The sequence below is a fragment of the Anopheles nili genome, chromosome 2 (assembly GCF_943737925.1).
Source record: "Anopheles nili chromosome 2, idAnoNiliSN_F5_01, whole genome shotgun sequence".
Taxonomy (NCBI): Eukaryota; Metazoa; Arthropoda; class Insecta; order Diptera; family Culicidae; genus Anopheles; species Anopheles nili.
Window position 1 is genome coordinate 73,644,729 of NC_071291.1, and position 19,512 is coordinate 73,664,240.

Genomic DNA, 19,512 nt, shown 5'->3' on the forward strand with positions numbered 1-19,512 from the left:
GATGCCGCTTTCTAACCACATGATGGTATCGGGAAGCGCTTCGTGTGCTTGCTCTACTTTTCACGTTAATCCCTGCGGTGTTGCGGTTGGTGATGATGAACTTTGCTGCGTGTTGATTTATCGATGCGGTAGTTAATAATTAATTAGTAGCACAACAGCTGATTCTTAGGCATATAGAGATATAAGTTCGAAAGGCTTGAAAAACCAGTCAATTGGACTATATTTTCTTAAAACCAGTACACTTAATAAAATTCTACTGGACTACTCTCATTCAATGGAGACGCCCAGTACTTCATAATGAAGTGACCGTCTTTTTGATAAATATCCGTACATTAGCGTCAAAATTTATTTAATTTTAAATACATGGTGAAGAACTAACTATTTGCAAAATATTTTCAGTAGCCACAAAAAAATCCGGCGTAGGCGTATCCATAAAAAACTATCGAATACAATACCAAAACATCCAATGGAGGCGCCTGGTACTTCATGAACGAATGAATATATAGTAACTGTGAGATAAAAAATGCTCAAGTTGAAATGGATGCTGAGGCATCTATTATTTTCACAATATTTTAAGCATTCAAAAATAATATCTAATGTATTTTTATCCACAAAAAAGCATCGAATACAATACCAAAACATCCAATGATACATTCACGTGCGCATATCCGTGGGGCTCAATGAAGACGCATGGTAGTTTGATGCAAATACCTTCGCACCCCTGAGTTTCCTGTAAAATGACGCAACTGTTCTAGCAGCAGTCTATAAACTCGCCTTCTATGCCGTTGCAAACTTCAATCACACGAGATTGTGAGTGCAAAAGCCATGCTACTGTATGCTAAATTGGCACCCGGCTCGTGTCCGAAAGCGCAATCGATTATAGGTCACACGAGCCGTCGCTGCACATTTCACGGTTGACTAGGCAAACAAATGTCCCCCGAAACGTGCGGCGTGTGGCCGGCCACTGCAGGAATTAAACTGCGGGCCTGCACTCGACATCGGCGACAGCCGGCAGTCGATCCGTTTTTCACGTCTACCGCCCGATTTGTCACACGATCAGTGGTGCGCGTACATACATACCAACACACAAACATACATACGCACATGCATTTGTCATGTTTATTTGTATGCGAAATGAAAATCAGATTATGTTTCGAGCTGTACTTTCGGTCCATTTCACTAATGGACCGCTCTTTGTTGGCGCCATCTGTTGGTAGGCAGGAAGAGCATTGAACGAAGCGATGAGGTAGTTTTTGTTGGTGTTCTGAATTTCGAAACGTAAAGAGTAGGCGTTCGGGTAGTTTGTCTTCTCAGAGAATTGCACTCAGTTCAGGTTGACCACGCTTTTACCGTTTGCAAGCAGTACAAATGGTTTAAAATTGACACACTAAACGATCGACCGGATCCCGTTTTTTCAGGACAATTGGGCAGGCAGGGCAGGGATTGTGTTGATGACGTATAGGTTTGTCGTAGTGCTGGGGAGGAGAGGGTGTTAGATTTAGCAATCATCATTCGTTAAGTTTAGGCGCTTGAAGATTCGTTCATCTGCCAGGAAACAACTCCGGGGCTACTGTTTTCAATCGGTACGCTTTCATTCCAATATTGGCTTTCAATTTAATAAGCAGCGCAATCTGCTTTTAACCTCAGTTTTCGCAACTAGTTTCGCAACTTGTCGAGCTTATCGTAGTAATTAGTTTTTTGTATGCGTTTTGTTTTATTATGTTTTGATTTTTGGATTATGGTTTGAGAAGTAAAAGAAACGTATACAACCGTGCGCTGAAGCGTAGAGAAGAAAGATGCAGCAAGACAAGACATTGAGTTTTTTGAGATATTTATATATGTATAATAAACGGATTAATATTTATAAGTGTATCAGATATTGGATAAACGGAATATTAAATTTTGAAAAAACGATAGGCAAGAAAACGTTACAAATTATTCCATCGTGTATCACACGCATTGAGAGAACGACAATGTGAACCAATTTAGGGAACTGTAAACTATAAATCAACTAACTGAAAACACCCAAGAACGGTAACGGTTCAAGATCAATCGTTTGAAGATGTTATTTACAGCGAGCGTATGTTTGCAATAGCTACTTCGAGCGATGGGTAGCACAGTGAATGAACCGACTTGATATCATTTTCCGACCATTCGATTGCCTTCGTAACTTATCGGTCCATTCACGTTCGCATATCGCTCGTCAGACTCGGTAGGGTGACGGTTAGAAAATGTGAGTTTTGTTTTCGACTGATTTTGGTTTAACAAAGATCGACAACGGAAAGCACAACACAAAAAACATTACTGTACAAATATGTATACGGCCGTTACGTACAGACTGTTTCTATTTTTCTAGCTGATTTGGGGCGCTTTTAGCTGGCATTTTGTTTTATGTACGCGTGAAACATATTGAGCACGAACGTTTTATGATCGAAACGCCTGGGGCGGTTTCGGAATCGGCTCACGACAAACGGAAGCGATGCAACAAAACGATCGTTATCAACATCACCGTTCAAGTAGCTTCAGATCAGTTCGATATTTATAATTGTTAGGAACATATTGTTTTTTGGATCTCACGTCCCTTTCGGACGGGTTGCTTTTTTCTGGTTTCGGTGTACGTTTTTTTTTTCGCAGCAAACGTACACACTTACATAGCTCAGGAAGTGAGTGACCGAGAAGAACGTATAAAAACAGTTGTAACGTAATATAGAGGGTGCGGTAGAGTACGAGTTACGAGTAGGGCAATATATGTATCAATATCTATACGGCGGTGGGAGGCAGGATCGTGAACGGGGATGCATCTATCTTACATATCTAAGGCCGAGGTTGGGGAGCCGGGATTCGGGACACAGTTAGGCAAACTAACGGTAAAGGTAAGTAGGTCGTTCACATTCAAGAAGAAAACACGCTATCGGAAGGTTGGCTATCGGGATGGTGCGGGAACGGGAGCTGTGGGAGCGAGGATGGGTGGATCACGTGGCTTCCTAGGGAAGCATGGGACGAGGGCACGATTACACGCTAAACAGTGGAACACCGGGAACACTTACCTCGAGCCTGTCGGAGCGTGGAATTTTCTGTTGCGTCGAGACGACGGCCTGCTGCACTACTGGACCCAGCTGGGACACGCTGGACGGGTCCGAGACGGGACCGAGCAGGGTCGGTACCAGGTGACCGGGTTGAAAGTATGGACTGTACGTGCTCGCTGGCATGCTCGCCAGGTAGGGATTGGTTGCCTGTGTCAGTTGGGGGGTGAAGTTGTTTTTCGTGTGTATTTATGAGACAGAGAGAGAGAGAGACGAGGGATGCGAGAGATAAAGGGTTTTTTTTCGTAATTTCGTTGCGAAAAATGACGATGGATAATAACCCAGGAACGGGTTGAGGTGAAAGAGAAGGGAGTAAAAAGAGAAAGAGAGAAGAAAGAGAGAGAGAAAGAAAGAAACGAAAACGAATTAAAGCGATTTTAGTTAGCACCGGCTTCTGGTCGGTTCGTTGTTGTCGGAGGGCGATAAGGATCAGGAAGATTGCACCACATCTCGTATAGGCAAGAAGTAGGAGCAGGGCATGAGAAAACATCAATGCGGTCAGCCTTTAAAGCGCCTATCTGTGCCATGGCGTAGGTGTGGCAAATTAAGTAGGAGCAGAGGATCTCCCAGTGCGCGAGCGTTTGTGTGTCTGCATGTGGGCGACAGGAGACATTTCTGGGAAGCTTGCTGTTAGTTGACAGGTGGACCGTTTTTTTTTTGAAATATTCCTGTTTGAGTGGGTCACGCTAAGGACCTCTTCTTTCCTATCGTTGAAACAGTCGAACTGTCAACGAACGACGTGAGCAATTTCATGAATCCGCGTAAATAAACGCTAGCGGTTTCTAATAGATACAAGAAATAACATCATTGCAACTCAAGATCTAGCTCATGCACCTCGCGTACACGCACACAAACCCACACTCACACGACTGCAGTGCTACGCCGAAGGGACTCGATCCTAATCCTTGGCGCTTGGCAAGGATAGGATGTGCGTCCTTTCGGAACTAGAACTAAACTAGAGTAACGGAGAATTCGGTAGCTGAAAAAACGAAAATGAGCCGCATTCGCGTATGATTCTACGAGGATGAAGTATGCGTGAGGTGGCGACGGATTATGGTGGGTATGATTGCAGGAAATGCCGAAATTCCGCACTGCCATTGTACCGCGCGCTGGCAGCTTCACCCGTTTCCCGCTCTACAGACATGAATAGCGACAAAACAAGAAACAAACACGCACACAAACAAACACACGCGCTCTCGGGTTCCGACCCGATACGAAGAGCAGTAGTAGCAGCAGCAGCAGCAGCAACAGCAGCAGGATCACAAGCAGCACCCAAGCAGTGTCGAAACAGGGGTTAGAGCTAGTCGGCTAGTACGAACGTGTGGCTTGCAAAGGACGGGCTAAGCGCTAAATCGAATGGTTTCGGCTCAGCCGGTCCCGTCCTCGAAAGCACATGAGAGTGGTTGAAGCACGGCAACACCCGAAACTGACGCCATCTGTTGTGGGCTAATGAAGCATGCAGATTGATATATACTTCTTTTGTATTTGTGTTTTTTTTTTGGTTTAAAGTTTATGGCTAAACAACGAAAGCACACAGGAAGACACGCTTAACCTAGTCAATCACTCACTAAGCACGCATACAGCATAAGGATACACACGCGCATGGTTGGCCCGCAAGGTCCCACGGAATATTGCATTCGTTCGAAAGCACAACCGAAAGAGCATAAAGATTGGCCATGCTACTCGCTCTTCGGTGAAACAGATTGGGGATAGATCCCCGCGAAGGATTCTGTCCCGTTCGAGAAGGACTTATTATGGAGTTTTGTGCCAATACAATAACGGGGCACAGATGACGACAACGCGCGTAACATCGATTCTATCTAGAGCATGAACTAGAGCAAACTTTAAACTTTTGGAGAAAGAATATGGATACAAAACGTGGGAAACAGAACACGAGGATTAAACACGCAACTCGGCTAACAACTTACTATTAATTGCTAATGCGACAGTGAAAACAGGATGAAAACGATCGGCAGGAGCAGGCGTAACACACAAATTCCTCAGAGCGGAACATGTTGCGATCGTTGCGGTTGCAAATAAATGAAAGCTTGAAATGCCGAATATGGCAATTGTTCTTCTAAGAGAATCGCTACATACAGCCGGGTGGGGGTTACATTTCGAAAAAGAAGAGAAAAGAAAGAATAACGTGCCCGTACAATTGAGACGGGCCATAACATAATGGAAGAAGAAATAGTAGTAGTAGTAGTAGTAGTAGTAGTTAATGATAGATATGTGAGCAATGTTGGCAAAAGAAGACAAAGGAACGTAGTACAGCAAGTATGCAAGAAGGATGGTGTGACCATCCGACCATTGGCCAGGAAGGACATCTGTTGAAAGGCATCCCCAAAACACCTCTCTTCTTCCATGATGAGACAGAGAGGGAATGAGAGTAATATATTTGTAGAAAGAGTAAGAGGTAGAGAAATAGTGATAAAAAAGAAAAAAACGCGAGAAAAAGGGTGTCCTGGCGAGAAGGCTGAGCGGCTGATGTGGAAAGGGGTTGCTTTGGAGAAGGTAAACACACGGATTGGTAGTAGTTAATTACTTTGCAGGTGGTGGTAGTGTTGTTGTTATTGTTGTTACTGCAGTGACTGCTGTTGTTATTGTTGCCGGGGACGCTGTGACTGTGACCGTTGACGGTGCTGCTGCCATTGCTGGTGGAGGTGTTGGTGCTGCCGATGCCATTAGTGCCGTTACAATGCGCTACACCGTTCGTGGGTGGCGGAGCGCTACCGTTGTGGTGGGTGACGACGGCGGCACTGGGACTATGGCTAACGACGTATGTGGTGTAGGGTGGCGGAGGAGCCGTGCCCCAGGCCAAGGTGAACCCAAGGGCAGCGGCGGCCGCAGGCGGCACAGCCGTGGCCACCGTTGTCGCTACCGTTGCGCCGTTCTGCGTACCACGCGCGTACATCACAATTCGCGAATAGGAGAGTATTTTTAGAGAGATAAAGATAAATAGAGAGAGAGAAAGAGAGAGAGAGAGAGAGAGAGAGAGAGGGAGAGAGATAGTAAGATGAACGAAGAGACAACGAAGATGAGCGATCCTTTAGAGCGGTTGACTGTTAGTGAGTTAGTTTCGTTAGTTTGTAAAAGCACCGCTAGATGTCGCTTCGAACTGCGATATGGAACGTTGATCCTGTGTTCAGGAGCGAGTGAGCAAGGGAGCGAAAGAAAGAGAAACGGTGACCACCGGGATCACCGAGAAGTCATTGTGTGTCCAAGGAAGGATCCAATGCGATCGTGAAAATGAGGCACTCTGGATATACTCTCGAGGTTTCCGCGGGGGACGAGATGGAAAACGAAAACCAAGCGAAAACGCAAAGAAGTAAAAAGGCTAAGAAAACTGAGGAAAGCACCTCTCGCAAGGCAATAGTGTGCGTTGATCATGGTGGAGCCATTTGGTGGCATTCATCATCCCAGCGAAAAGCGGACGACTTTCAAGGACTTTCCCTCGTTGGACTTCTTGCTGAAGGAGTCCTTACGGGCATCACCTACCCATCATTGGGGTCTCCTAGCCCCATTTATCCTGACTAGCCCTGTCCCCGACTGCAAATCCGGAGACCCCAAGCGAACAAGCGTTTCCAAACCGCGAAGTGGACGCGTCCCAGCGCCTACGAAAAGCTCCTGACCGGCGTTCCTAGAAGAGCCACACTACCGTACGCTAGCGAGCAGCCACCGTGTCTAGAGGACAGCCAACAAGCGGTACGTGCCATATTGCCCGTGAAGCGGATAGTAGCGATTTGCTGGGAAGTGGATAACTGTCACCGCCGTCATGGCGGCCGGGTGCTTACCGATGCCGTCCCGGACTCGTTCCGTGGCGCGTTTTCGCGTGACGCAATACTACCGGACCTTAAAAACCACACAACAGAACCAGGTAAGTCGCCCACCAGGAACACCTCGAGTCACTGCATCAGGTTGGGAGAAGCTCTGTTGCCTAGACCGGGTTTGAGCCCTTCGAGGGCTTGCATGGGTCCTTCGTTACCGTGGCCTACGTGCCGCTAATTGCACTCGCAAGAAGTACGCCCCATCCGGTCCCAAGGACCGCCAGCAATTAAAAGTCCGCACACACTTGAAAATGACGCCCGTTTCTGAGACTCAACCAGGTAAGTGAGTTTAGTGAGTGGCCGGAGCGCAGAGTAATGAAAATAAAGCGGAACGAAAGAGGAACCGGAATACGTTTTTACGTTCGCATAACGGGATGGAAATAAAACGATAAATGTATGCAGTTTTTTGGTTTGTTTGGCGGTTATGGCGTTCGGGGTGTCTGCGAGCCTGTAAATGTGGTAGCGAGCGATGGCCGAATGTGTGAGGGAGTTAAAAGAAGAGGCATCTCTCGACAAACCCGTTAGTTCATTCGATGAAGGAATACAAAACACACGCACACACACACATACACACAAAACACTCAAACGCAATCCCATTTTCCAGGTCGTCGTGGAAAACGTGTGTCGGACGATTAAGTCGCACGATCGAGTAATTCCGGTCGGTTATACACGTTGTCGCATACAAAAATAAACACACACACACACGCATTCAAACTCGACGATCGACGTTCGCCCCGCTGCTTGGGATCTGCTGCTATTGCTCTGCTGCAGTTTTGTGTGGCGGATATCGGTGGTTCCGCGGCGGAACCGGAACACCGGAAATCATAACGAGCGAGCGACAGCGGATGTGTAGGCATGGAAAGCACGCAACGAAAGGTGTAATGAGCTGGGGGGTGGTGATGAGCGCTGATGGGTGATGAGTTCCGATCGTAGTCAGAATGGAGGGGGAGATGAACACGGCGGGTGGTGTTTTTCTTTTTGTAAAAGATACCGATATACCGATAAGGGAAAAGTGGCGAAAAAAAAAACAAAAATAAAAACGAGAGGTTTTTTCCTTGCCATCGGCGGGTAATCTTTTGCTCCCGTTTCTCGGTAGCGTTTGGAGGACGCTCGTTTGTTACCACCTCGTGGTTACATTGGCCGACTGGCATCCTTGAAACTCCTTGAAACAAAAACTACACTCTCTACACGTGACGCGAAGGCTTTCGAAGAAAACGTTCTCAGTTCAAACAATCCGTCAAGGAGGGCTTTTGAATGGCCGGATCTCGATGTCTTCCCCGGAGATCCTTCGGGACTGGTCGGTGTCCTGAGAAGGGGATCGGTCGGCAGCTGTGAAGGGGTCGGGCGGGGAACTTACCACTGCTGGCACTTGGCCGGGGAGAACCGGCTGGCCGGGCGAAATTCCCATCTGTTGCATCAGGGCGTTCTTCAAGGCGAGATGGTTTCTTCCGTTGATCAGCAGCTGATCCTTCAGGTGCTGGGGAGGATGAAAGTATTTACACGGTGGTTTCTCACGATTGCAACGACCCTGGAGAGGGAGATAGAGAGAGAAAGAAAGAACAGAAGGTTAACGTTAGCGAATATTCTAAACTATTTATAAAAAAAAAACATCCAATAAACAAACTATTATATACGTTTATCGGAGTCATTGTTATATTGGATGTTTAATACGATGGGCGGATTGAGATTTCAGTTTAATTCCGTGAACAAATAAGGATCAAAATTTCTAACGACCCTCCCAGACTTCCTGATCAACTGACAACGCGTGTCAGACATAACATTTTAAGCGAAACACAGCGACTATCCAAACGACAAGACGTTTTCATGCAGATACAGCCTTCGGGGCAGCAGCAATATTAATATTTGTACGTTCTTGTTCAAGTTGTTCGGGTGTATGGCAACGGAGCGAGTGAGAGAGGAGAGAGAAAAAAAACGCCAACAACCCACCAACGCGTCATGTATGTATACGAATGCGAGTCATCTTGGGAGAAGCTAGGCAGCCATCGACGACCAGCCGCAGGACTCGGCCCCTTCGTAAGGGCATCCATCGATGCCTTCAGGGCACCCGGGTGTCCCGAGAGACGGGCGACGATGGCATGCGACAGAAAACATGCAATAGGCAGACACGGCCATGTTCTGGTGCTATTTCCGGCCGCTCGTCCGTTGGAGTGTTGTCAAAATAAATCCGCCACCCGTGCCGGAGTGTGCACATTGTTGTACCGTGCCGGCAGCAAGGCGAGTCGAGTCGAAACCCCGTTCGACTGTCTGATGAGTACAACTCCCTTGAAGCTAAGGGGTGGGCGGCTCTCGATGGGGACGCTGCGGACGTGGGACATCGTACATGGGCCCGAGCTACACCGGGGAGGCCTGAGTCAAAGCTCGAGTCCAGCTCGACAAGCGTCGGCCCGGAAGTCAACCGTTGAACAGGGCTGCAGCTCGTAGAACGTGCCTCCGGGCCGAAGCCAGTTGTTGTGGCTTGCGCATTGCAGGCCACAGGGCTTCTGGTCCAGGAGCCTGCCCAGCTTGGCTGGTGTGCATCTAATAAACGCTGTTATATCGGTAGGCGATTTGTGCAATTAAATTTTCAACTTTAATTGAATGTAACGAAATTAATTGAAGCCGTGCGGTGCCGAAGCGACGATGGGTCCTTGCGCAAGGGAGCGCTAGTGGCGCTGGCACGTACGAACGAGCGCTCAATTTTGAACATGTTTCGAGAGAAAATTAAAAGCCCACTGCTTCGGGAGTCGTGTTTCCCCATTGCTGTTGGATAGGCCTCAGGGCAAGTTGCAACGATTGCACGGGTGGAACGCCATTTCCATCCAATTTGGGTGCTTTCCCGAGATGGTAGCAGCTGCAACACGATGAAGCCATCGAAGTCGTATCGTGGGCTAACGGGTTGTTCGTGATTGAGTTGGCCGAAAAATGATCTGCCGCATAAAATGACGACCAAACGGTGGCCTCCCTCCGGTGGGGTGGTTTTGATAAGCCGATTGCACCCCGAATGTATCGCAAACCGCATCTAATTGTTGCCGTTGTAAACGGTGCAAAATGGCGAAGTAACCGACTGGGAGGCGTTTGATGGCAAACGAGCGTACGGTTACTACTACCCGGGCGCAATAAAATGCCGAAACAAGAGTGGAAAGCTGGAGTAAAACGAATTAAAATCTACCAGCGTATTCGGCCAGCAATGGCTCGGGGATAAAAACGACATCAAAATTTAAGCATTACGGAACGGGTTTATCCTTGGAAAGGGCGTTTGGAGTGGACGCGCAGGTCAGAGTGATGATTTTACGCGTTATGAATGATACACCCTCTGCGTTCGTGCTTTATTTCCGTTAATTTATTTATTCCCTTCGCCGCCCACATTTACCGCTCAATTGTGCGCGCATCGCAAAATGTCCATCAGCTGGCCGTTTGAATTTTAAACCGATCCCTGCGAGTGGTGACCATTTCTCTCCCCCTCTTCAATGCGTACGTGTTGTGGTTGGAGTGAGAATGAGTTTTTCCGCCCTCTTTCGAAGCGGAGAGCGCATTTTCCCCCAAATTCTGCCTTTTATTGCTGCCATTTTTCCGACACGGGTTTTCCGGCTTGTGGAAAAGTAAAACAGGTCAAAAGGAACAGGAGCAAAAAAAATTCTTCACTCCGTCGCTCGCAAACGACGCGCTAAGAGGTTATGCGTGTCGGGAGCGGGTGTCGATGGAATGACATGCTTCAGAAAGTTTAATAACACACAAATAAGCTTACTTTTATGATTATCCTTTTCATCTGCATCCCCTCTGAGCACCGCAATGTCATTCCCAGCGTGGCCACCGAAGTGGAACGGCTTTTTTTTGGGAAATGATGTTTTAAATAATGAAATAAAAACCCCACGACAACTCGTCACTCGGCAGCAGAGTGCGTGCGTGTATGGTGCGATTTTCCACAGCCGCAGTCATCTCTGTAGGTGGGGGTTTCTTCCTTGCTTTCACACACCCACACCTTCTCTCCTTTATGAGTCGAGAGGATGCGAAAGTGTCACAAAATGAAACCCCGTAGCTGTTTTACACTTTCCACCGCAAGAGTGGTGGGGAGATATTTTTTCCCCTCGAAAAACCAGCACACGGATGCGCGACAATCGTAAAAGAAAAGGACACAATTACTCATTTTAGCACCAACCGGGCGCGCAGCGCAGACAGAGAAAGTGTGAGAGAGAAGGTGCGCGGGCGAGCTCTTAATTAAATTAAATTTACGATCTTTGGAGTTGCTCAAATTAGATAGCAGCGAAAAAACGAACGAAACACAAGCCAAAAGCGAAACACGTCGCTGCAGTCGTGCGGCGGAAGTTCGACCACAGCGGATACCACCTTCCGGTGGGAGTGTGGGTGGTGGGTGATCATTTGCCTGCAAATTCTACCACCCCGGCACTTCACTTCATTTACCGGCACCTCGAACGGGAGCGGAGTTTTATTTCGAAACCACATCCCGTGAACGGTAAACACATCTTTCATCTCTTATTAAATGATTACTTTCCATCCGACCGGTTGGAGCTCTGGTCGGACTGGTTGGGGGATGAGAGAACCCAGGGGCGATACATCGCGTTCGGGGTTTTCCACTTCCCAGTTCAGCCCGGCCTTCGCCTGGCGGTGAGTGTTTGCGCTTTGCTTTTAACAGCTTACTTCGCGCGGCCAACCCGGGTAATAAGCCGGAAAGCCGAAACGAGCAACAGCTACACCTCGGTTCGGAGGTGCGCAAATTCGCTCCGGCACGGCCACAACATTCCGTTGGGTGGACCAGACCGATATGGCCACCCAGTGTTCGTCCGCTCTAAATCACTCGGATCGCGCCATTTCGCCATCGGACGAGCGTGAAGTGCGGTGGCTAATGGAAAAGTGGAATAAAGCGAAACATATCTCGTCGCCGGTGGGGAAAAACGGACGTGCCCACGTTCGCTGGTGACGATGATTTGCGCGCGTCTCGGTCGTAATGGTGATGGAAAATCCCCAAAGTCCCCTCCTCTCACCGCGCCACGGACGGCGATGGTGGAGTGGAGTGGAAAATGAAAACAATATTCATTATCATTATGATTACGATCAACGTCAGGTTCTCGTTCATCATCGGAGCTGGCCATCTCGGGGGTTCGTCACCGTTAGCATGAGGCCTTAGCATGAGCGACACCGCTGTCTTGGATGCGAAAGAGGAAGACAAAAAAAGTCTTCACTTCTCACACCAGCCACCAGGCGCCTCCATCGATGCGACAAGGAAGGTGGGTAATTTTGTTTTTCGCGCGATGATGTATTGCAGTACAGCTGAGATAGCGGTGGCTTGGGGAAGAAATCAAAAATAAAGCCAACCGAAGTGAGAAACTGAAAGAGAGAGAGAGAGAGAGAGAGAGAGAGAAGAAAAGCCCTTACAAGCTGTAAGTAAATTGGAGGAAAATGTTGCAAGCAAAGCAAACATCGCCACTACCCAATTTCATCTCTGTTGATGACAATGATCACGAGCAGATGACGATGATTCCCTGGTGGGAAAACCCGTGGATGATGATGATGGAAAATATAGTTCCATCATGTCCTCCGTCATGTTATTCGTCACGGAGCTGACGGTTTTAGGGCTGCTAAACACTCACGTACACCGCACTTTAGCGCACGGTGCAAGCATCTCAGTTGGGGCATAAAATTAAAAGCCTGTCGCAATGATTAACACGTAGTGGAAGTCAGCTTGATGAAGCACCGAGACATTCTCGCACTCGAGTGACATAGTTTCTAAGCTCCGTCGATTCTGCTTAGCGTTAAATTTGAATGTGCCGGAGAGATTTTCCCAGCACACAGCTTAGCGTCAAACTGGCCCCGCAAAGCGCCATTGAAATTACGCGCGCATAGACTAGCTCACTTTCCACCGCAATAAAGCCTTAACCGGTCGTACGGACAATGGAAAGAATTTTATTCTCGCTAACCAGCGAGACGAGATCATTAAATTCTAATCGCTCCTCTGGCGCGCCGAAACGTAATGACGCCCATCCGGCCAGTTCGTCGATGCCGGCAAAACCGACACCGGGCAAACCGACTACGCTGGTCGGCAAACTACCGGGCAATAAAACTGACTAGACGCGGTGCTGGGGCGACTGCTGGCCAACGGTCTCGAACCGGAATGGGCAGTAAAAGTAAAAGCAATCGCTTTCCTTCCGTCGGCGCGAAACGTCCGCTGCTGTGAGGGTTGTGAGTATTTTTCTTCTCTTCACTTGCCTCCACGATGGGCAAAATTTACAACGCATCCTTTCCGATTCGACACCGGCCAGTGCCGTTTCCTGTTCTAGCACAAGGATACGCCGATAAAGACGTCGGGTGATCTTGCAACTGAACTACAAATTGCCCTAAAAGATATCCGTTACCGGGCTGGGCGAATGAATGGCAATAAAAATGAGACTCCGTTTTTTTTATCGTACGTTGAGTTAAGACTCGGGTTATCGGTTCGCATATTCAGTTCGATCGAGTTAGTGGTGAATAGTGTGAGCAAAAACAAAACTGTCTGAATATAAGACCTCCATCTTTTGGGTTAGATACAGTATGGATGGTACGAGCGAAAGGTTATATGAAACAAAATTAAATTATAATACCATTTCAAATTTATGACAACCTGCTCCTAGATGACAAATTTCTAACTCATTTAGAGTGGTTTTGTTAAGCTTCAAAATGGATCAAAATACCGAGCAGCTTATTCAGCTCGCACTGTGAAATACGATAGCAAATAAAACCACGGACCTCCCGTTGTCAGGGGGCGGTTTTTCGTAAATAGATGATTATTAGTTTCCACGCCAGTGCAGCGTCGTTCCAACGGTACGGTCATCGACGAAACAAAACAACACCAGCACCCGAAAAAGGGCTGGCAAACTGCTGACGCCTACAAAAACGAATGAAATGGCCATTTGAACACGGACTGAATGTCACCACGAGCCGATCCAGCAGCAGCACAGCACGGTGTTTCACGGCACTCCGCTAGGATCCGCTTCCGGCTGTGACGAAGCCGCTGCAGACACCGATGCAGCACGGTTTTGCAGCCACCCTGGACGGCTTTTGCTCTCGTAGCTCGGTCCCGTCGTCACGCTTGTGTTCATTTCAATTGCTAATTCAACAAGTTCTCGGGCACAGACCCCGTGGCGGTGCGAAAGTGGCCCCAGAGAGAAGGATTGGGTGGGAAAAACGCGAGCGAGCAAGAAAGGAAAGAAGCGACAAAAAAAAACATGGGAACCAATTTGTCCTCATGTCCTGCTGCTGGTCCTGCTCCTGCCGAAACCTTTCACATCTCGCTAGGGTGAGGTGGTTTTTGCTTCGTTCAGAAGGAAAATGACGATTTTCCAGGACCTGCCTTCCTCTTGCTGACCTACTGGCCGGCGCAGTGAGGCGAAGAACGAAAGCGGCTTGTTTTTGTGTAGCACAAACGCGACAAAAAAGGGCCGCTCCCGGTTTGCATTCACACTGCATTCATTGGCAATAAACATATGTTATTTGGCTTATGATGTGCCGCTTGCCGACGACCGAGAAGGCGTCGAGGTTCATCTTTTGTACGCCCCTCGTTCACTCACCGGAACAGCGAAAGGGCCGTAGCCAGGTCAAAACAATGGCCAGCAACCCCAAACTCTCGGTTGCTTTCTTTTGATTCACACGAGAAGCAACAGCGACCGGGTGGAGCTTAGTTGTTTGCACAAGAACGGCTTCTTGCGGTGCTGCTTCTCATTTGTGGCAACTCTTGTCTTTCGTTTCCTGCCGCAGCTGGCACAGGGTGGAAAATTGCCATCGTCCTGTGTCGTTTAATGCTCGGTTTGCGGTGGGCACGTTTTTAATGCGCTTCGGACTCGGCGTGAACGGATGGACGGTCTCTCAAATGGCGGAAAATGGCATCTTCCGAAAGCGGGAAAAAAAGACGAAAGAGGGTGCATTCATGGCGTGTTGCATTTACACCTTCATTCCGTTGTGACGACGACGACGACAACGGGGACGTCCTGAGCGAAATTTGTACACCATTCCGGGTGGTATGAGCTTTGTTCCGGGAGAATGGCTTGTTTTTTGTTCCCATTTGCCACGTTATGAGCCGCCCGAGAAGGAGTCCAGCAAAAGCAGGAAGATTTATGAGAGCCCGCCCGGAGCGGTACCGAGTAACGTCCGAGTAAAGCGACAAAAAAAAAGGTAAAGAGCGCGATCCGGACGACGATGGAAAGATGGCAACGCACAGATAGCGCCATCTGGCGGCATGCACTAAAAGCGCCAAGTGTCAAGGCGTCGTCCTGTTGCGCTGCATCCGTCTGCACCGAGCGCGGGCAGTGGGCGCCTCGAGAATAAAGGGTGTTTTCATACGACAGAAATTAAGTGCCAGTCCTCAAGTGTCATTAATTCTAGTTTTCCCGTTTTTCGCTCCGTCGTCTGCCTGCAGCGGGGCTATTGTTCTTGGCTGCCGTGAATGAAGGCGGTCGGTTTCGGGCGGCATTCAGCGTGGCCTTGGTGTTAACCTTCCCGGCCGGTGCTTCGTTTCCCGGCAAAGGATGAGTTATTGTGCGCTTGTTTTTCGAGGTGTTTTTTTTTCATTTCACCTCACCCGGACGTGCGCCTTGCAGAAGAGCTTAATTTTCTACTCATTTTGTTTCTTCCCAGCGTTTTCAGCCACCGGACTGCAGAAGAGCTCTCGTGCTTCCGGCAACAAGCACGAACGCCGTAAACAGAAGAACTGAGCTGCAGAGCATAAGTCGGACCACCCGAACTTGCAGCACAGGCAAAACACCACAACAAAACACCTTGGATGCAATGGAACGGACTGCTGGGTTGCGCGTGCAAGGAAACACGCGACTAACACGGAAAGAAAACCGATCCTTTCGGGCAAGCACGCCAAACGGGACGCGCGCGAACAAACACAGTACCCGCACCCTAGGAAGGCAGATAATTTAATCAACGAGTTTGTTTTGCAACACGTCTGCTGCTATCGAAGTTTATGATTCTTGCGGGTTGCTCCACGTTGAGAGGGGTTTTTTTTGCTCACTGCCCGATTCTCGTGGCCCAGCTGTCCCCAGGAAAAGCGAGCGGTTGCGAACTATTTGCTGCCACAGAGAAAGATTGTTTTTTTAAATATTAAAACGATTTGGACCGCCGGAGAGGGACCAGCGAGCGCTAGTGGTCACGAGAGGGAGGTGATGTTTACAACGCGCTTACATTGTTTCGATAAATGAACCACACCAGAAAGGATGATGGCTGATGCTGCGCTCGTAATGATCTCCCGTGGAGGTAATAATAATTGAATTATCATTCGTTATTGAACCTTCCTCTGCAGAACAAGCAGGCGAGGTTTGAGGGGCTTAAATTCATATTCTTTTGTAGCTTTGACCCATTCCTTTGCTGTTTAGTCTTTTCCAACCAAAACAATGGTCGCCACAGCAGGGGATGTGCTTCGTAATGGAAACAGAGCGCTATTTATCCCTCCCCCGAAACGAGTGTGTGTAACACGAACCGGCAGACATGCTGCTGACCGCATCATCTCACCCATGTCCACAAGTTGGTAAATATTTTCACAACTCCCTGACTGAAGCCACGGATGACACCATGTGTGGGTGTGTTCGTCTCGTTCGTCCTCCCATTCACACAACCTGACGATTCTTCCGATCTCAAGCCCTTCTTTACGTGCGGGAAGTGCGCGTTGATGTTGGCCTTTGGTTTCAGTTTCGTTGAGAGAAGCCGGGGGTTTATTAAGGTTTACAAACATTTGTTTCGAACCAGCGACTTGGAAGAGCGATCCTCTTTCCCGGAAGTACCCGCAAGAACCAGGACCATATCGGGGCAAGGTGCGCTTTTGCTGCGTTTCATACTTCAGCGGGCTCTGGGGATCCGGCACTCCGGTGGAATTAATGTACTTCGGTGAGTGTTTTGTTTCTCGAGTTTTTGGAACGAAAAGAGAAAAAAATGCAATTACGCTTCAGTTGCCGGAGTGGTCAGTGAACACACGAAACACCACAGATACTGGACGGATAGTGCAGCTTTTTGAGAAAACTCCTCGTACCACCGGTTCGGTTGTTACGCTCTTGTGAAGAGCTCCGATAGGAATTCACGGTACCGTGGAGCCATTCATGGGCGAGGATATTAAAACCTTTGTTATGACCTCTCAAAGATCGTTCCCGGGTCGAGAGCATGGTTGAGCTTTTTTTTATTTGTTTGCCTATGCGGATAGTGTCTGCATTCACTATTTGGAGTGCCTTATTATCCGTAGCATAGCCGCATGAATTGCAATGAACTGCCGACACTAAAAACTAACACACGCGTGTTACGGTTTATCGGGAGCCATGGGTAGCTAAATATTTTATCTCCCACAGCCACCCCACAGATGGCGCTCAAAAGAGACCATCGATTGACGCCTATTTGGCCCAGCCCAGGTTCCAGGGTCCGGAATTCACCCCGAGGGGCAAACTACTTCCCAAGCACCGCACTGCGACCGGCAATTTCCCGGAACGACGCATCGTCTTTCTTGACAACCCCGGGACGGCTATGGCGGCCGTATGTAGTTAACAGCTACATCAACTTCATAGTTGTGCCGGGGCTCGCACAATGTCATACGCGACGTTAATTGCCGGCCGTATACCGTAAGCCGGAATAATATCCATTAAACTACGCCACCCGGTTGTGCAAACTGTCACAGCCGGAGCTCTCAAGATCCTTCCACCCATCGAAAGGCTTACTTGGAGGAGCATATCTCTCGTCTTTGGCATGCGCGTTCCCTTGTTCACCCGCCGGCAATAGGACACTTGTCGCTCATAATCCGAACCGATTCCCGTCGAGCGATATCTTGCGGATGTATCTATCACGCCGGTCCGGGAGCGTTTCCGGTGCCTCGTCAGTTCGACAGCCGAAATCTCGAGAATCGGGCTCGCCCCGGTAGCTAATCGTTCGAGCAGTCAACTCACAGCCCGACCCGGAGGCTTACCCGGTGTCCTTCGTTTGCTCACAGCTCTCACAGGGGGGATGGGTCTTAAGTGGACACATTTAACGTGGATTATTGCACGTAAGAAAGCCCCGAAAGTAGCCGAGATTTTATCGAACCACGAGTCGGGCTTTGGGGGGTGACAGAAGAGGCCTTGTACCGGCGATAAGCCCGCTGCTGAAGGGCGGAAATTGGACACAATCGAGTGATAAACATTTCCGATAATTTTAATCCAACATTGACAGCCTCAGCAGCAGCAGAAATTTGTTCGACTGCAGTGGAGCCTCATCTGCAGGGGTGAAAAAGGACGTTTAATTTCTTTTGCAATGTTGAGGTTCTTATGGAAGCTACGACCGCGCAAGAGTTAAGGGAATTTCACTTCGTTCTTCAAATTATGAAATTCGATATACTTTAATGCACTACCAAGTGGTCGTGTATCGATCGCTGGATCGGTGGTGAGCGGAAAAAATGTATTAACTACAGCAAAATGACGCCTTACAGCAAATATAACTCAACCATTTCGGTACACCGTTTCCAGCAGCAGGGATACCGAGCCGGAAAATCGCTGACAGCAACCGAAACTCCGAATCCAACCCGACCCGGTTCGGTGGGTTGCGAAATCGAGTACATCTCAACGAGTCCCCCGGGAGCTGCCATAAAGATGTCGATGGCAGTGCCGTAAGCACTCAGTTTCGCATTCAGACCTCGACCCCCGGGAGGGAAGATACTTTTAAGTGAAGCGAAAAGTTTTCCCTCCCAAAAGGCCCCTTGCTTGGGCTGGGATGCGATTGATTCCGGCTATGGGCACGGGGCTGAGGCTGGCGTTGCCGTCTTCTTTCTTCCTGCCGATCGACGCGTGAAATGTGACGATGATTACGAGACGACGGTCGGTGTGGGTTCGATAATGGAAATCGAGCCGAATGCATTGCATTGTTTCTTTCCCCCCAGACGCAGTCGTAGAAGAAAGAAGGTAAATTGCACTAAATTATGCATTTACTTTCCTACGAGCTCCACACATATACACACGTTCCCTTGGGGGAGATTAAGACTGCCGTCGAGTTTGTGGGTGGGAGTGTGTGATATACTCCCATCCATCGGTTCACCAATCTACCAATTAGAGTACCTCGAACCACAGGAGGATGTGTAAGGAAGCGAAAAACTTAAACCGATGCGATGTAATCATTTGCGCGATTTGCCACACCCATTCGGCATTCATCTCTTGCTTGGGTTGAATGGTTCCAATTTAAATTAAAATTCCCAAAATTCCCGAAGTGCCAAGCGCAAGCCGGAAAGCCCCCGGATGAAACCGAACCAAACGTTGGGCAAATAAATTCAGTTCCGGTTACGTAACGCGATTCCAACGCAAATCAGCGAGCGACTGAGAATCCTAAGATCCAAAGCTACCGAAGCTATTACTCGCTAATCCGGCACCGACAAATGGTGGTACACCAGCACTCCACCTACCCGTGGAAGGATTCGTCCCGATTGCGGGTGCGTGGCGAATGACCGAATCTGCAGCCATCAACAGGAAACGAACACAATTTAATAAGGGCAAATAAAAAGCGAGACCAAAAAGAAACCCCATCCCGTCGAAGCTACCGAGCTGAAACATAATAACATAATCCGCACGCACTTGGGTTGTCTATTCCAGGTCCCGGGAGGCATTTTTGAG

General features: G+C 48.6%; 1 protein-coding gene across 1 annotated transcript in view; it reads right to left on the reverse strand.

The window, feature by feature from the left end:
* Positions 1-19,512, reverse strand: part of LOC128731236 (uncharacterized) — a 205,157-nt gene that overhangs the window by 12,119 nt on the left and 173,526 nt on the right. The window contains exons 2-4 of the mRNA XM_053824342.1: positions 8,268-8,438; positions 5,629-5,976; positions 3,048-3,233 (exon numbers count right to left, since the gene is read on the reverse strand). Of these exons, the coding sequence (XP_053680317.1) occupies positions 3,048-3,233; positions 5,629-5,976; positions 8,268-8,438 (705 nt within the window). The remainder of the gene's footprint in view (positions 1-3,047; positions 3,234-5,628; positions 5,977-8,267; positions 8,439-19,512) is intronic.